This window comes from Psittacula echo, assembly GCF_963264785.1.
Source record: "Psittacula echo genome assembly, chromosome: 7".
NCBI classification, from domain to species: domain Eukaryota; kingdom Metazoa; phylum Chordata; class Aves; order Psittaciformes; family Psittacidae; genus Psittacula; species Psittacula echo.
In genome coordinates, this window is record NC_137740.1 from 45,252,068 (window position 1) to 45,265,206 (window position 13,139).

Here is a 13,139-nt window from a genome sequence, read left to right on the forward strand (position 1 = left end):
TGTATCGATCCGAGGCTCACAACTTGCTAATTCAGTTCTTTCAAAATACCAACAGCACTGTTTTACAGAGGGAAGTGGTCTGAAATATGATCTCTCACTAGATGAAAAGTTGTATAACATGGAGAATTACACATTAGTTGCCTTTCAGTATATGGTCTTACATTTGACCTCCTGAAACACAAATTGCTTGCCTAAGCACAGTTTACCAGGCAATCCCCATCATTATGTACGAGAGTCCTCCTCAGTTTTACTACCTATTCTCCAGGCTCTAAGATTTATGAAAAAAAAAACCCAACCAAACCCAAACCAAAACCAACCAACCCCCAAAAAAACCAACACAAAAACTCAAACAAAAAAACTCTTAAGAATTGGTTCTTGAAGCACACAAGAAGTATGGTCTGTCTCACATGCTTGCCCGTATATACTTTCGTGTTGAGATCAATTACATAACTATTTTTATTCCATTCAGTGTATGACTGTTGTTCATAGATTGGTTTCACAATAAAAGTGGGCACAGACTAGTCCTTTGAATAGTTCTACTCCACAGGAAATTCTCCATAAGAGACCTGGTGGTGATCTCTACTGCATCATATTATGAATTACCAGTAGTAGATCACAATTATGTAAGCCTGTTCAAGCCCCACATATTCTGTCAAATCTCAGAAAGAATCACATCAGGCTGTATTTACTGTACCCTTATTCCTTTCAGGATGTTCTTTCAATTTTTTCATTGTGTAGGAGTCCTAGCAGTAATAATTTTCTTTGACACTTTTCAAATCTCTCTGCAGATATCCTTTTCTTGTTCAGTGATTTAAAAGGCCATCCTTAAGAATGTTGCATACAACACTGTTGTATCAATTTGATTTTCAGAGAAGTCTTCCTTATTTTCATACTGAAATTTTTAATAATGTTAGGTGTGTCCTTTCTTCTGCACACAATCTGCTTGTCTGTCTGCGTGCACTTACAGAATGCCTCTGGGTACTGTCTTCTGTCTGAGGATACACTACAAGTCCTACTTTTTTCTAGTTTTTACAGGTTTTGTCTTCTTTGGTGACCAGTCTCTTCCCTTCTTGAACCTGGAGTTAGAGTAGTTCTCTGTCAGCAAACTGCAAGAGTGGCTTCCTTCCAAAGAGGAAGACAACCCCAGCCTAGGCAGGGCAGCAACCTCTCCAGCAAAGGCACAGTCCCACCATACTGTGCACAGCAACATAGAGCTGGAGTGATGACATTGAAAGGTTCTTTTAACTGTCCAGCAACCATCAGGCAAATGCAGAGTGACAAGTCAGATCCTAAGACAAGTGAAGCAGGTACAGCAGGTGAGAGGACCAGGCACAAGCCTGCCGACAACAGAGCTCAGGCAAGGCCTGGGATGGAGCCAGCTTTCCTCATCCTCGTAGTTTTTCATCAGTGTAATCAGAACCCTTTCTCTCATACTATTCCTGTTAACAGCAACTTGCCACCCAAGAACACAGACAGCACGCAGACATGCAGCTTGAGTACCTACACTGAAGCGCTAGACTTCTAGCATAGTCCAAGTAGGAGAGGGGGAGTGTCTTTTTGAGGGCAAACTCCACCTACTGGCAGATGACACTACATTCTTGTTGGTTTTTTTTCTTTTGACGTAAATACTATCCATCATGCATGGGTAGTGGAAAAGGTCATTAGCACTGTGAAGAACCAAAAAAAAAAAAAATTTAAATGGGTCTTTCATTTAGTCAAAATATTTTTATTTGGCTGTATTTAGCAGAAGGTTTGCTCTCCCTCCCCTCCTCCCCCCATTTGTTTCCTCATTATATCTGATTTCTTATGCTTCCATTTTCTCAGTACAATATATTAACACCTTGCACCTCATCAGCATTTACCAGTTGAGGCTCTGGGAGCATTTACAGACATGAGTTAACTAATCCTCACAACAATCATTAGCAGTAGTAAAGTGATCTGCATTTTCAGAGAAGATCAACTTTTTTCAAGTTTCTCTTTGATTTTCAGTGTCCAGTTTTTATTATGCTAGGCTTGATGAACAGATGTGTCTCTGCAGTTGCATTCCATGCTTTTCAAAGGAAGGCTGGTTGAGCACTCAAAATCTAAAGCTATTTATGAAAATCTTTAGTAACTTGTTGAAGGCCACACAAAAAATAAGCAGCAGAATCCAAAACTGGGAAGGAGGCATAACTTCCAGCTACGTGCTGTTAACTGAGACAGAACTCTTTGTAACTTACCTTTGGACTTGAAAACCACAATCTATTCCCTTCTCCTTACACATTATCCCCTACTGACCATTTCCAGCAGACTTCAACCTCAGGTACTTACATTCTGCTTTTTACTAGCAAGTTTTACATTTTACTTGAGCGTCTCCACAGTCATCAATTGTGTATCACATACAATGTCTTTGGGTGACTGTGATGGCCTTAATGGAAAAGAAAACAAACCCCCACAATAAAACCACAAAAAACCCAACAAGCAACAAGTGTGATTTTATCTTCGAGTATTTAAAGCAAGCTTCATGGAAAAATCTAGTATGTGACTGTTATAAAGAAAACACCCTCAAGTCCAAACTGGTCTAAACAGAAGACTAAATATGAGCTTGACATTAATACCTTCTTATCAGTAGTGCATTTGCATACAGAGTCTTCATAAAAACCTGCAAATTCACAATTATACCTTGCAAACTGTTCAAGCGAACAATAATTTTACAACATCCATTCAGTTCATGTAAATGATATCTTCACCATTTGAAGATACTGGCATGAAACACAGACGGAACCTTTTCTTAGTTCGGTTAACACTGAAAATTGAACAGTCAGACAATCACAATGCAAGTATTTAAACAGAAACAATATAAAATTTCACTGGCTTAAAAAACATCTAAATGAGAAAACTTGGTTATTTCAAATGCATTGCTAGACCCTATCTTTAAAATGATGCATTTACAGAAATATTCAGATGAATTAGGCTTCCTCTATAACACGAAATACTGGAATTCTCATAGATTGTGCAAGTATTAAAAAATATCAACATCTTAAATGTTAACATTACAATTTTAAATAGCCTTGCAAGTGCAATGTTATAAATATTAAAAAAAAACCCCAAAACAAAAAATAAACTCATAGCTACAACTTTATATAAGTTATATGGGTAAATGAAAGTGCTTTTCAAGTATTTGTGTTCATTTACAGCTGGATTCTCTAGTATATGTCAGTGCTTAGATGGTACAATTTAAATATCAGTCTTTTTAAATTTTGGATGCATGCATTTAACTGAATGGAATGAATGGGTCCATTTACAGAAATTTGTGATAAATATTTCAATATAGAATATAATTTGTGATAAATATTTAAGTAGGACTATTATAAAATGTGAATATTACTTTTTTTGTTATCTATAAAATAATATAGAAAGAAATCACATCCTGATGGATGTGTGATAACCTGATAATGCCATGGGTGCCCTTGAGCCAAACAGTAATTTTTACTTCCATCAAAATCTCAAATTATGACATGGTAAACAGTTGTTCTTCAGTAGAGACAAAAGCATGTGAGCATAACAGAGGCCAAATAGTGTCAACTTCTGAAGAATTTAAAAGATTTCATGATCTGTGCCAAAAGCCATGGAATCCAATGCAAACTTGCCAACACTTTCAATTAGTCAGCCCTTAGCCACGGTCACTGTGGAGAGCACAGCTAGTGCCTGTCACCACTGTACTGTCTGCCTAGTGTGTGGTGTAGCTGCCTTTCTGGCTAGTCAAGAACCATTATTATTCCAGTGATACAAAAAAAGACTGTATTCCTGTTTGACAGTCAGAGGAAGGGTGAGGTAAATGGGGAGATAGTTGTTTATTAGACAAGAAACCAAACCAAAACAACCCAAATGAATCATTATATTTTTAAAAGTGCACTGAAAGTATTTCCTATTGAACCCTATCTCTCATAAGTGCCAGATTTTAATCTTAAATTATACCCACTTCGAACACTGAACATACGTAAGTCAATATTAGAGCATTTAGTTTGTCCTGTGGTTTGAAAAGCACATGACACAAGGCAACATTAACATCTTTCATTAAAGATTTGGTGATGCCACAGTTTTATCATGAAGATGCAGCTTAGAAATGACAATAATTCCGCAGAAGCCCCTGCAGACTGCCATTACAAGCTTTCTCCATCAAAGTGCTTTGTCGTTTGCCAAAGACAAAAGTCCAAAAGTCTGTGTTGCCCTACCTCAATACAGTGCTGCACTGGAAATTTATAATTTCTTTCCAGGTGCAGTTGGACTATAATAAATTATAGCTCTTCTGAGTTAGGCAATTCTTTGTAATAAAAGCAGAGTTTCATGTTCAGTCAAGAGTGGCCACTGTTTATACTGCTCTCTTCATGCAGACCTGACATCGGCTGATGATATTTTCTAGTTCTCCCGCTTTCAAAGTCTGTGGCAGAGGTTTCCTAAATGAAAGAAAACAAACATTTACTTAACAAAAAACAAACAAGCAAACAACCAAAAAGCAACCAAACACCAAAACACCAACAAACAAAAAACCAAACAAGGAAAGATGATGAAACGTGGGATAGAGAATTCTTGACAACAACACTGAAATCCTTTGTTTCACTTAAGGCATCTTTGTGTTTCAGAATGACTCGGAACCTGACAAAGAGGGATGTCTAAACTGAGGGAAATTAGTAGGGGAGCCCCCACATGTTGTGCAGGCAGTTATTGTCTCCTTGGGCACTTGCAGCATGGATGCGATGCGTATGTATGCAGGGAAATACAGTTTACCTGAACATTCTTCTTGGATTTAACGATGCCAGCCAGAAACTGTAGGAATTTGTGTAGTAGTTGCACGTCCCCCTGCCATGGCACTCTATGAATGGAATGGCTCTAAATTCTTCCAGACAAGATCCAGGAGATGCCAATGCTTGGCCAGAAGCTTCTGAGCCGGCACTTGTGTACTGTAACCACCAACACATTTTTTATGAGAACTGGTCTGTCAGCTTTTAGTAAAACGCAGGTAAAAAAATATCTCTCTTTCTAAAACATACCGTATGTTCTGTGGTATATCTTGGACAAACCAAAATGAACACAGATTAATTTTATCAAACTTATAATGAAGCACAGAAGCTTTATGAAGATTCAAGCAATTATGGCATTTCCTAAGTGCCTGCAAAGAGCTTTTTCTGCTCCATGAAAAGGCATGACCCTAACCAGTACAAAGACTAGAAAGTATCTGGCTTGAGGACTTGGGGACTAAAGTAAGCCAGATGCCCTGTTTTGAGTGTGTTCACCTTTTTGGTTGCATTGATTACTTCTCCAAAAACAAAAAGCAAATAAGGCGTTTTCCTTCTTTAATCACAGAATCATAGAATAGTTAAGGTTGGAAAGGACCTTAAGATCATCTAGTTCCAACCCTCCTGCCATGGGCAGGGACACCTCACACTAAACCATGTCACCCAAGGCCTCATCCAACCTGGTCTTGAACACCGTCAGGGATAGAGCATTCACAACTTCCCTGGGCAACCCATTTCAGTGCCCCACCACCCTAACAGTAAAGAATTTCTTCTTATATCCAATCTAAACTTCCCCTATTTAAGTTTTAACCCGTTACCCTTGTCCTGTCACTACAGTCCCTAATGAAGAGTCCCTTTCCAGCATCCTTATAGGCCCCCTTCAGATACTGGAAGGTCTCCACGCAGCCTTCTCTTCTCCAGGCTGAACAGCCCCAACTTTCTCAGCCTGTCTTCATACGGGAGGTGCTCCAGTCCCCTGATCATCCTCATGACCCTCCTCTGGACTTGTTCCAACAGTTCCATGTCCTTTTTATGTTGAGGACACCAGAACTGCACACAATACTCCAAGTGAGGTCTCACAAGAGCAGAGTAAAGGGGCAGGAACACCTCCTTCGACCTGCTGGTCACACTCCTCTTGATGCAGCCCAGGATACAGTTGGCTTTCTGGGCTGCGAGCGCACACTGCCGGCTCATATTAAGTTTCTCATTGACCAACACCCCCAAGCCCTTCTCTGCAGGGCTGGTCTTTGATGTTGGTAAATGCTTGTACAAATAGCTGTAAAATAATTTACAACAGTAGAAAATTGGCTAGAAAATACCATTTAGGTTTGGTGATGCTGGGAAGAAGCAAATTATTTTAACCAGATGCTGTAAAAATTCTCTCATTCTTTTCCAAGTTTACTGTTATTACTGCTGAGGGCCAAATCCCAGGAGAGACAACACTTTTCACACTAGACCTAAAAGGACTTTAAAGCAGAAAGCAGGAGGGTTTAATTCTCTCTTTTACCCTCATTTGCTGGCAGGCATGGATAACAAAGATGAAGTGCTACATCCCCTACTATAGATACACCCTTATTCCCATAATGAGTTCTCAGTTTGCAGTCACATTATGAACTTTCTTCACTCGTATCTTGTTGTGGCATCAGAATTGCTGAGGTAGTTTTTCAAAACAGCATTCTGCATTTGTTTTGATTTTAGCTTTCTGTGGAGTTCAGCCCCAAGATATGATTTATAAAAGAATGGCCTGGCATGAAAACCTGTCAGTTATTTCTGTGTATTTGTGTTTAGGACGAGTTTAACCACTCCACTTCCTTAACCCCTTTCCTATATTTCAGCATGACACATAAAAATGAGACCATGCAGTTACTTTTGTTAGACTAAAATCCTATGGTTCTCTTTTCATCTTTTCCCCTTTTTCTCCTGCCACCTATTTTTGAGGCCAGATCAGAATAGATTTTCATATGCTTCTGGCACTGAATAAGAGCTAATAAAATTACTCTCTACTTGGCAAAGGAAAAAAAATCCAACCAAACAATTATTAAGAAAATGAGGTGTGAGAAGATGAAAATGCCAATGAAAGCAAGACGAGGTAAAATTAATAATTCAAGTCTTTCTATCCTTACCATAACAAAAGAAAAACCCTTCCAGAGAGATACCCAGCCTTCTGGACATGCAGGAACTACAGTTGTTTGGCTGTGAACTGCTATTACCATTGCAGCTCCTTCACAGACAACACACCTGCAAGAAGAAAGGCACACGCATTCAGTGTAGATATGAGGGAAAACATGAAGGCAGACAAAAATTGTATCTTCTAGGATAGTAGCTACCTAATGGCGGGGCTTAGTATAAATGTTACAACTCACACAGGTTTTCCTGTTCAGTGAAGAGATAAGTAAATTGAAGGCAATCCAAATACTTTGCTTTGCAACTGCTTTACAGTCTCTACTATTAACACCAGACAAAATTGGTATAAAATGGGAATTAGTCTCACAACATTTGAGCTTCCTGATTTTGCCTTTACCGAAGTAACAAGCTATATTTTAGCTTCTTCTTGTGCTCACTACTATAGGTTATTACAGTTTAGATCAAAGTTCTGTACCTTTATTTTCTAAGATCAGAAAAAGTAATCTTTATTTCCTAGAGAAACTACTAGATTGCAACGACTGGGTAGGGCAGGCTAGAAGACAGAGTCCAAAGCTTGCCTTCCCATGTTTGATTTTGGTACACTTGGTCTTTCATGTTTTTATCGCTTTTCCTCTTGAGATGCTCTTCATCTTTCTCAGCTGTTCTAAAGCAACTAAAAAGAGCCACATTTGCACAAGCGTATTTCATCGCAGAGCACCTTCAGCCCCAATTTACAATGCTCTTCACCAATTACAGTAAGCAGATGGCACATAATTGAAGGCAGAACATGATTTGTACTGCATTATAAATAATGAAACTGTCTTTATCTCATTTTAGTCTACCTCCAACTACAACAATAGTTTTTAACAAAAATCACTCCAATCGGTAGGATTGTGTGCCATCTCCTCAAGTCAGCTATGCAGATTAACCCCTGTGGGGGACCCTAGCTTTATTTTAATCTAATCTTTCTTAGAGTATCACTGAATGTGTGACATATTCAGATGAGTAATCAAAAATCAAGTGGTTAAAAACAGTGCTTGTATTGGCTGAGATGGGCAGGCTTGCCTAAGATTTGCCGTTCAGAACAGTTTATGATGTCTTTGTGGTTCCAGGCCAGAACAGCTAAAATTCTTCCACTCTTACCTGCTTATATGGGGCTCTAGTGCCCTGCCAGAAATTGGTGCCATGTCTACTGGCATTACTGTTGCAGTTGACAGCCAGTATGAGTAGTCATTGCGAGAAGCAAAACTGCAAACATCATTGGTGTTACAGAATAAGAATGGCATGGTGGTAAATCTCTGCAAGCAGCTACCAGCTGTTCCTGAAACACAAAAGAGGAGTGTTTTGTGACAGATAGGATATTACATTTAGTGCAGCGAACAGAAGACACATGTGATGGTATACAATCTACAGTGAGAAATAAAACTGTTGGTAACTATAAAGAGAGAAGTGTCTGTATAGTGGAATTATCTGAAAGCAAAATGTTTCATGGTATATATAAAAAATAAAGGCTAAGAACAAAATATGTTAAAATAATAATATACTCTTGAATTGTATTGGTCCTTGATGCAGTAACAGGGATTCAGCTGCTTAAACAAAAGCTTCTGGTGCCATTTTTGACACCCTAAAGCATCCCATTTGGTCTCCAAAAATGCAAGATTCTCTCTCAGACCTTGTGTTATTACTGTCAGACTCATGCAGATGTAGTGAACGTTTATACTAGACATCTGTCCATAAGTAACTGAATTCCTCCTCAGAAATGTCTAGGGATACCAAAAAGGGAATACAGGAGTGCAGGAAAGAATGTTGTCTTTCAAGCCATGATCCCTGAATTGACACAGAGCAGCAGACCACTCTGGAGACTGATGGTTGAAACCAGTGTTCATCTTGGACACTTACTGTGAGTTTGGTTGCATGACAACTTAGCATGATGGGACTCTAAAGAACATGATCTGAAACTTTTTACCAATACAGTACCAAGATCTTGTCCGTGTGCTCGTTCATTTCCTTGTACAAAAAGCAGTGAATAACCAACATAGAGCTGCGATGTCCCATGTGGGCATGAAGGAATCCTTGTTGATTGACTATGCCGGGTAAAGATAAAACCTCTTCTTGTTGGACCAGCAATGATAGTACCTGGTGATCCAGGTAACCCCTGTAGACCTGGAAAGCCAACCAGTCCAGGCTGTCCTGTGAAGGGGAAAGAAATAAGACTACAAATATTATCATTTTATTTGAATTTTTAGTTCATTTAAATTAGTGGAACTACTTGAAAACTAACAAAAAAATTATCAGTAAGAAGATACAACTTGTAAATTGGTCATATTTATTGCTAGATGTATTAACTCTTTCAGACCTAGTTCAGGTAGCTTTACATTGCATAGCTTCATCGAATAGCAACGTATTTTAAAGAACCATGGCCATTTTTTCCAAAAAAAGTTGTACAAATATTTTATGGTGACTAAATATTTAATTGTACTTTGATGTCATTAAAAGGCACACTGATACCTAGGGATTTCAGATGGATAAATACATATGATTAGTTAGAGAGGAGCACAGTTAAAGCACATTTTTTTAAATTACTATTCCAATTGTGGACATGCATCTATTAAAAGCTAAGAATGTGCTTACATGTGCTTGTGGCCCTAAAGTGACTGTAAATGTCACAGAATCTCAATACATAAAAGAGAAAGGATTTACAGAAATCAGGAATACAGTTTATCTGTAAATTCAGGAGTAGCAGTCAAACATAGATGTCTGCCTTCCTGTACCTCTTTCTCCTGGAAATCCCCTGTCTCCTTTTGGACCAAGCAGTCCTGGTTGACCTGGATGACCAAATCTTCCTGGTAGACCTTTCACTCCTTTAGGTCCTAATTGTAATCAAGAAAAAAATGGAATCATATAGCCTTAGTTATTATAGATTGTAATAACTGTTAATGAATAAAGTTAAAATCCTCATGTAAATGTAGTTGTGTTAGAATAAAACCAGCATGAATTTACTAAGTTTTGAGACTGTAGCATTACTGTCACTATATTTTCTATCAGAAAGATTACAAGGAAATATTGACTGTATTTCAGAAAAATAGTATTCTCATAAGAAATGCTTTCAGAAACCAAAGCAAACAGCTTTTTCTTTTAGCATGTGTCATGCAATATAGATATTGAAAAAATACAGTAACAGGCCATAATTGTAGAATCATAGACTGATAGAATGGTTAAGAGTTGGAAGAGACCTTAAAGATCACCCAGGTCTACTCCTTCTGCCATGGGCAATTCCACTAGACCAGGTTGCACAAAGCCAAATCCAACCCGGCCTTGAACACTGCCAGGGATGGGGCATCCACAGCTTCTCTGAACAGCCTGTTACAGTGCCTCACCACCCTCACAGTAAAGAACTTCTATCTTAATTTACCCTCTTTCAATTTAAAGCCATTACCTGTTGTCCCGTCCCTGTACTGAACTTGTGCAAATTCCCTCTCCAGCTTTCTTTAGGTACTGGAAAGCTGCTATAAAGTCTCCCCAGAGCCTTCTCCTCTCCTGGCTGATCTAGCCCAACTCCCTCAGCCTGTCTTCATAGGAGACGTGCTCCAGCCCTCTTATCTTTGTGGCCCTCCTCTGGACTCACTCCAATAGGTTCATGTTATATGGACCATGGTTTGTGATTCTATAAACATTGCAGCTTCTCTGTAAAACAATTTTAAGGCAAGTATAAAAGAGCATTTCTGTAGTGCCTGCTTTGTTATGCTGGAGGCAACTGTCATTCTGGATTGGGGCATGCCTTCTGGCAAGCCTGCTTCTTGGAGGAGCTCCCTTCCTGTGGTGGAAAGCTGTGGTGGCCAAGCACCCAGTGCATATCGCCCTCATCCTACCTTCCCTTTGCTTTCCCATTCCTCACATGCATGGCAGGCTTCACTTCTAGTGCCAGTGGAGAAGTAGCCAGCTTCTGCTTTCCCTTCCCATCCCCAGAGTATGGTGGACACTATAACTTTGTCGCTCATCTAGAGTACTTCTATTATGCATGGTAATTTCCCGTGCATAATGGCATCCTGAGCATGGTTCTAGTTGTATTAAAATGGTGAATGTTTTGATCCAAGTTTACTTTTTATTCCATTATTTTGCTTAGGCTTATGTTGAGGGAGAAACTTACTCACTGACTGTGAGGTTGGAGGGCAGATGGAATGGACAGATTATAAATACAAATATATATAAAAATGTGTAATTATAAATACAAGAGCTATTTTTCAATATGGAGAGGTATTTTTAAAGATGCATCTATTTCGTATGCAGAAGCATTTTTCCCCCCAACCCAAACTGTTCCACTAAGCAGCACAAACGTGTACAGAGATAAAAGTATAAACCACCTGGAAGTCCAGGAATCCCTTGAATTCCTTGGTCACCTAGTGTTCCTGGTATTCCTGGCAGTCCAGGAGGACCCTTGCTTCCTGGGATGGAGAATATTTTCCCGGGGACTCCAGGTGGACCTAGCAGCAAAAATATAATGGAGAGATTTGCTTTATATTAAAAGAAAGCAAATAATCTACAAAACAAACAAATCAACCTAAGTCAGCTGGTATTAGAAGGAGAATGGTTGGTTACCATGCTGGCCCTTTGGTCCCCTTGGCCCTTCTGCACCTTGTGGTCCAGGGGGTCCCCGATTACCCTTTTCTCCTAAAAAAGAAGATTGAAGATATGTTTGTTGATTTAAGATGTCAAAATCACTGTCGAAGTTTCAGACTCTTATTAAGGAGTCCTGCATGATCCATTCAAACTTCCCAAAGAGTAACACAGCCTGTAGACTCATCTGAAATGCAGAAGTGGACTTCTACACCTCTGTCATTACTGTAGAATTTATAGTCCAAGTGCACTCAGTTTATAAGATGTTTCCTAGTCTATCTTTATATAATGGCTGGTTCCACAAACCTGGCTTAAAATCTCAACTTCAGACTAAGTCCTTTTTATCTTAAGTGTTTTTGTCACTGAGTTTGCAGGTCAAGTGTTGCCTTCAGTGATGCTGTGCAGTTCGACTTCCTTTAAATCCTACTGTCAGTTAACGCTGATGGCTGTTAGGAGGATCGTATAGTTTTGCAAGTGTTGGAAGCTTAGTAAGCATTTCTTTTCATTGTGCAAAACATGAGGTTACTTTCAGATTTTTTCAGATCAGTATTTCTGTCATCAAGTCAGGCATTTTGACTATGATATGAAATTAGAACTTTTTGCTTAAGAAAGCATAATTACTGTCTGTATGGTGACTTCTCAAATTAGAACAAATTTAAAATACACAATAATTAGCATGGAGCACAAACCAGTAGGTTAAGCAGGTAATGACAATTCTTTGTCTCTGTAAATCATGCAATTGAAAAATGAGAATACTGGAGTGATGCAGACCTGTATTAGATTTAAATCACTGGAAAAAAGTCTAAATTAAAAGGATTTTTAGCCACCTACTGATCCAACTGTCAGGAATACAGAATTAATGAAGCCAATACATTTAGCAGTTCATTTCCTGATAAACTGGTAAATTAAATTGTAATTGGGACTATTCTCATGGCAAACAGAGGACCCAGTGCTCTTGAGTTCTATAGCTAGGAGGTTGCCAAAAGCATCTAGCAGAGGTATGGCATTTCTAATTAGCAGACTCAGTCCCAAAGTCCTTATACATTATTAGGGCAAACTTGTTTTGAACTTGCCTGGAATGGAGGCTATTGAAGTTTCAGCCCTTTCTCACTTAACATCAGTTTGGATATACCCATAGCATCTAACACAAAGAAAATGCTCTCTTAGTGAACACTTTCTTTTATAGCTGACCTATACCCTGCTGTTGATGCAACAAACTCTAGGATGAGGTACTGTAACACAAATACTATTACAACACAACATGTAAACGATTGCTTTTTAGGACTCAGAAGTGTATGTAGAGAATATGCATATACCTTTTACACCTGGGAATCCAAGAAATCCTGGGGCCCCTCTAGCACCAGGATAACCCGATCGACCTTCTATTCCCTGCCAATCAGATAACAATGATAATAAACAAGAAGCAGCATCTGCATGCTATGAAATACATTTTGTTCAGAATATTCAAAGTATTATGTTCACAGAATATGCTCCAACTAGAATTATCTGCTTCATTTGTGAGCCGGTTATAAATAATAATTTAATTGTTAATATTACTCTGCAATACAGAATTGCTAGGGAAATAGCATGCCAGAAATTCATGATGATTTCTTTCTGGTCCACTTA

General features: G+C 38.8%; 1 protein-coding gene across 1 annotated transcript in view; it reads right to left on the bottom strand.

The window, feature by feature from the left end:
* Nucleotides 1-4,351: 4,351 nt before the first annotated feature.
* COL4A3 (collagen type IV alpha 3 chain) overlaps nucleotides 4,352-13,139 on the bottom strand; it is a gene marked incomplete at both ends in the record, with an annotated part of 67,177 nt that continues 58,389 nt past the window's right edge. The window contains 9 exons of the mRNA XM_080623202.1: nucleotides 4,352-4,436; nucleotides 4,768-4,940; nucleotides 6,899-7,013; nucleotides 8,043-8,220; nucleotides 8,877-9,089; nucleotides 9,671-9,769; nucleotides 11,261-11,380; nucleotides 11,496-11,567; nucleotides 12,830-12,902. Of these exons, the coding sequence (XP_080479328.1) occupies nucleotides 4,352-4,436; nucleotides 4,768-4,940; nucleotides 6,899-7,013; nucleotides 8,043-8,220; nucleotides 8,877-9,089; nucleotides 9,671-9,769; nucleotides 11,261-11,380; nucleotides 11,496-11,567; nucleotides 12,830-12,902 (1,128 nt within the window). The remainder of the gene's footprint in view (nucleotides 4,437-4,767; nucleotides 4,941-6,898; nucleotides 7,014-8,042; nucleotides 8,221-8,876; nucleotides 9,090-9,670; nucleotides 9,770-11,260; nucleotides 11,381-11,495; nucleotides 11,568-12,829; nucleotides 12,903-13,139) is intronic.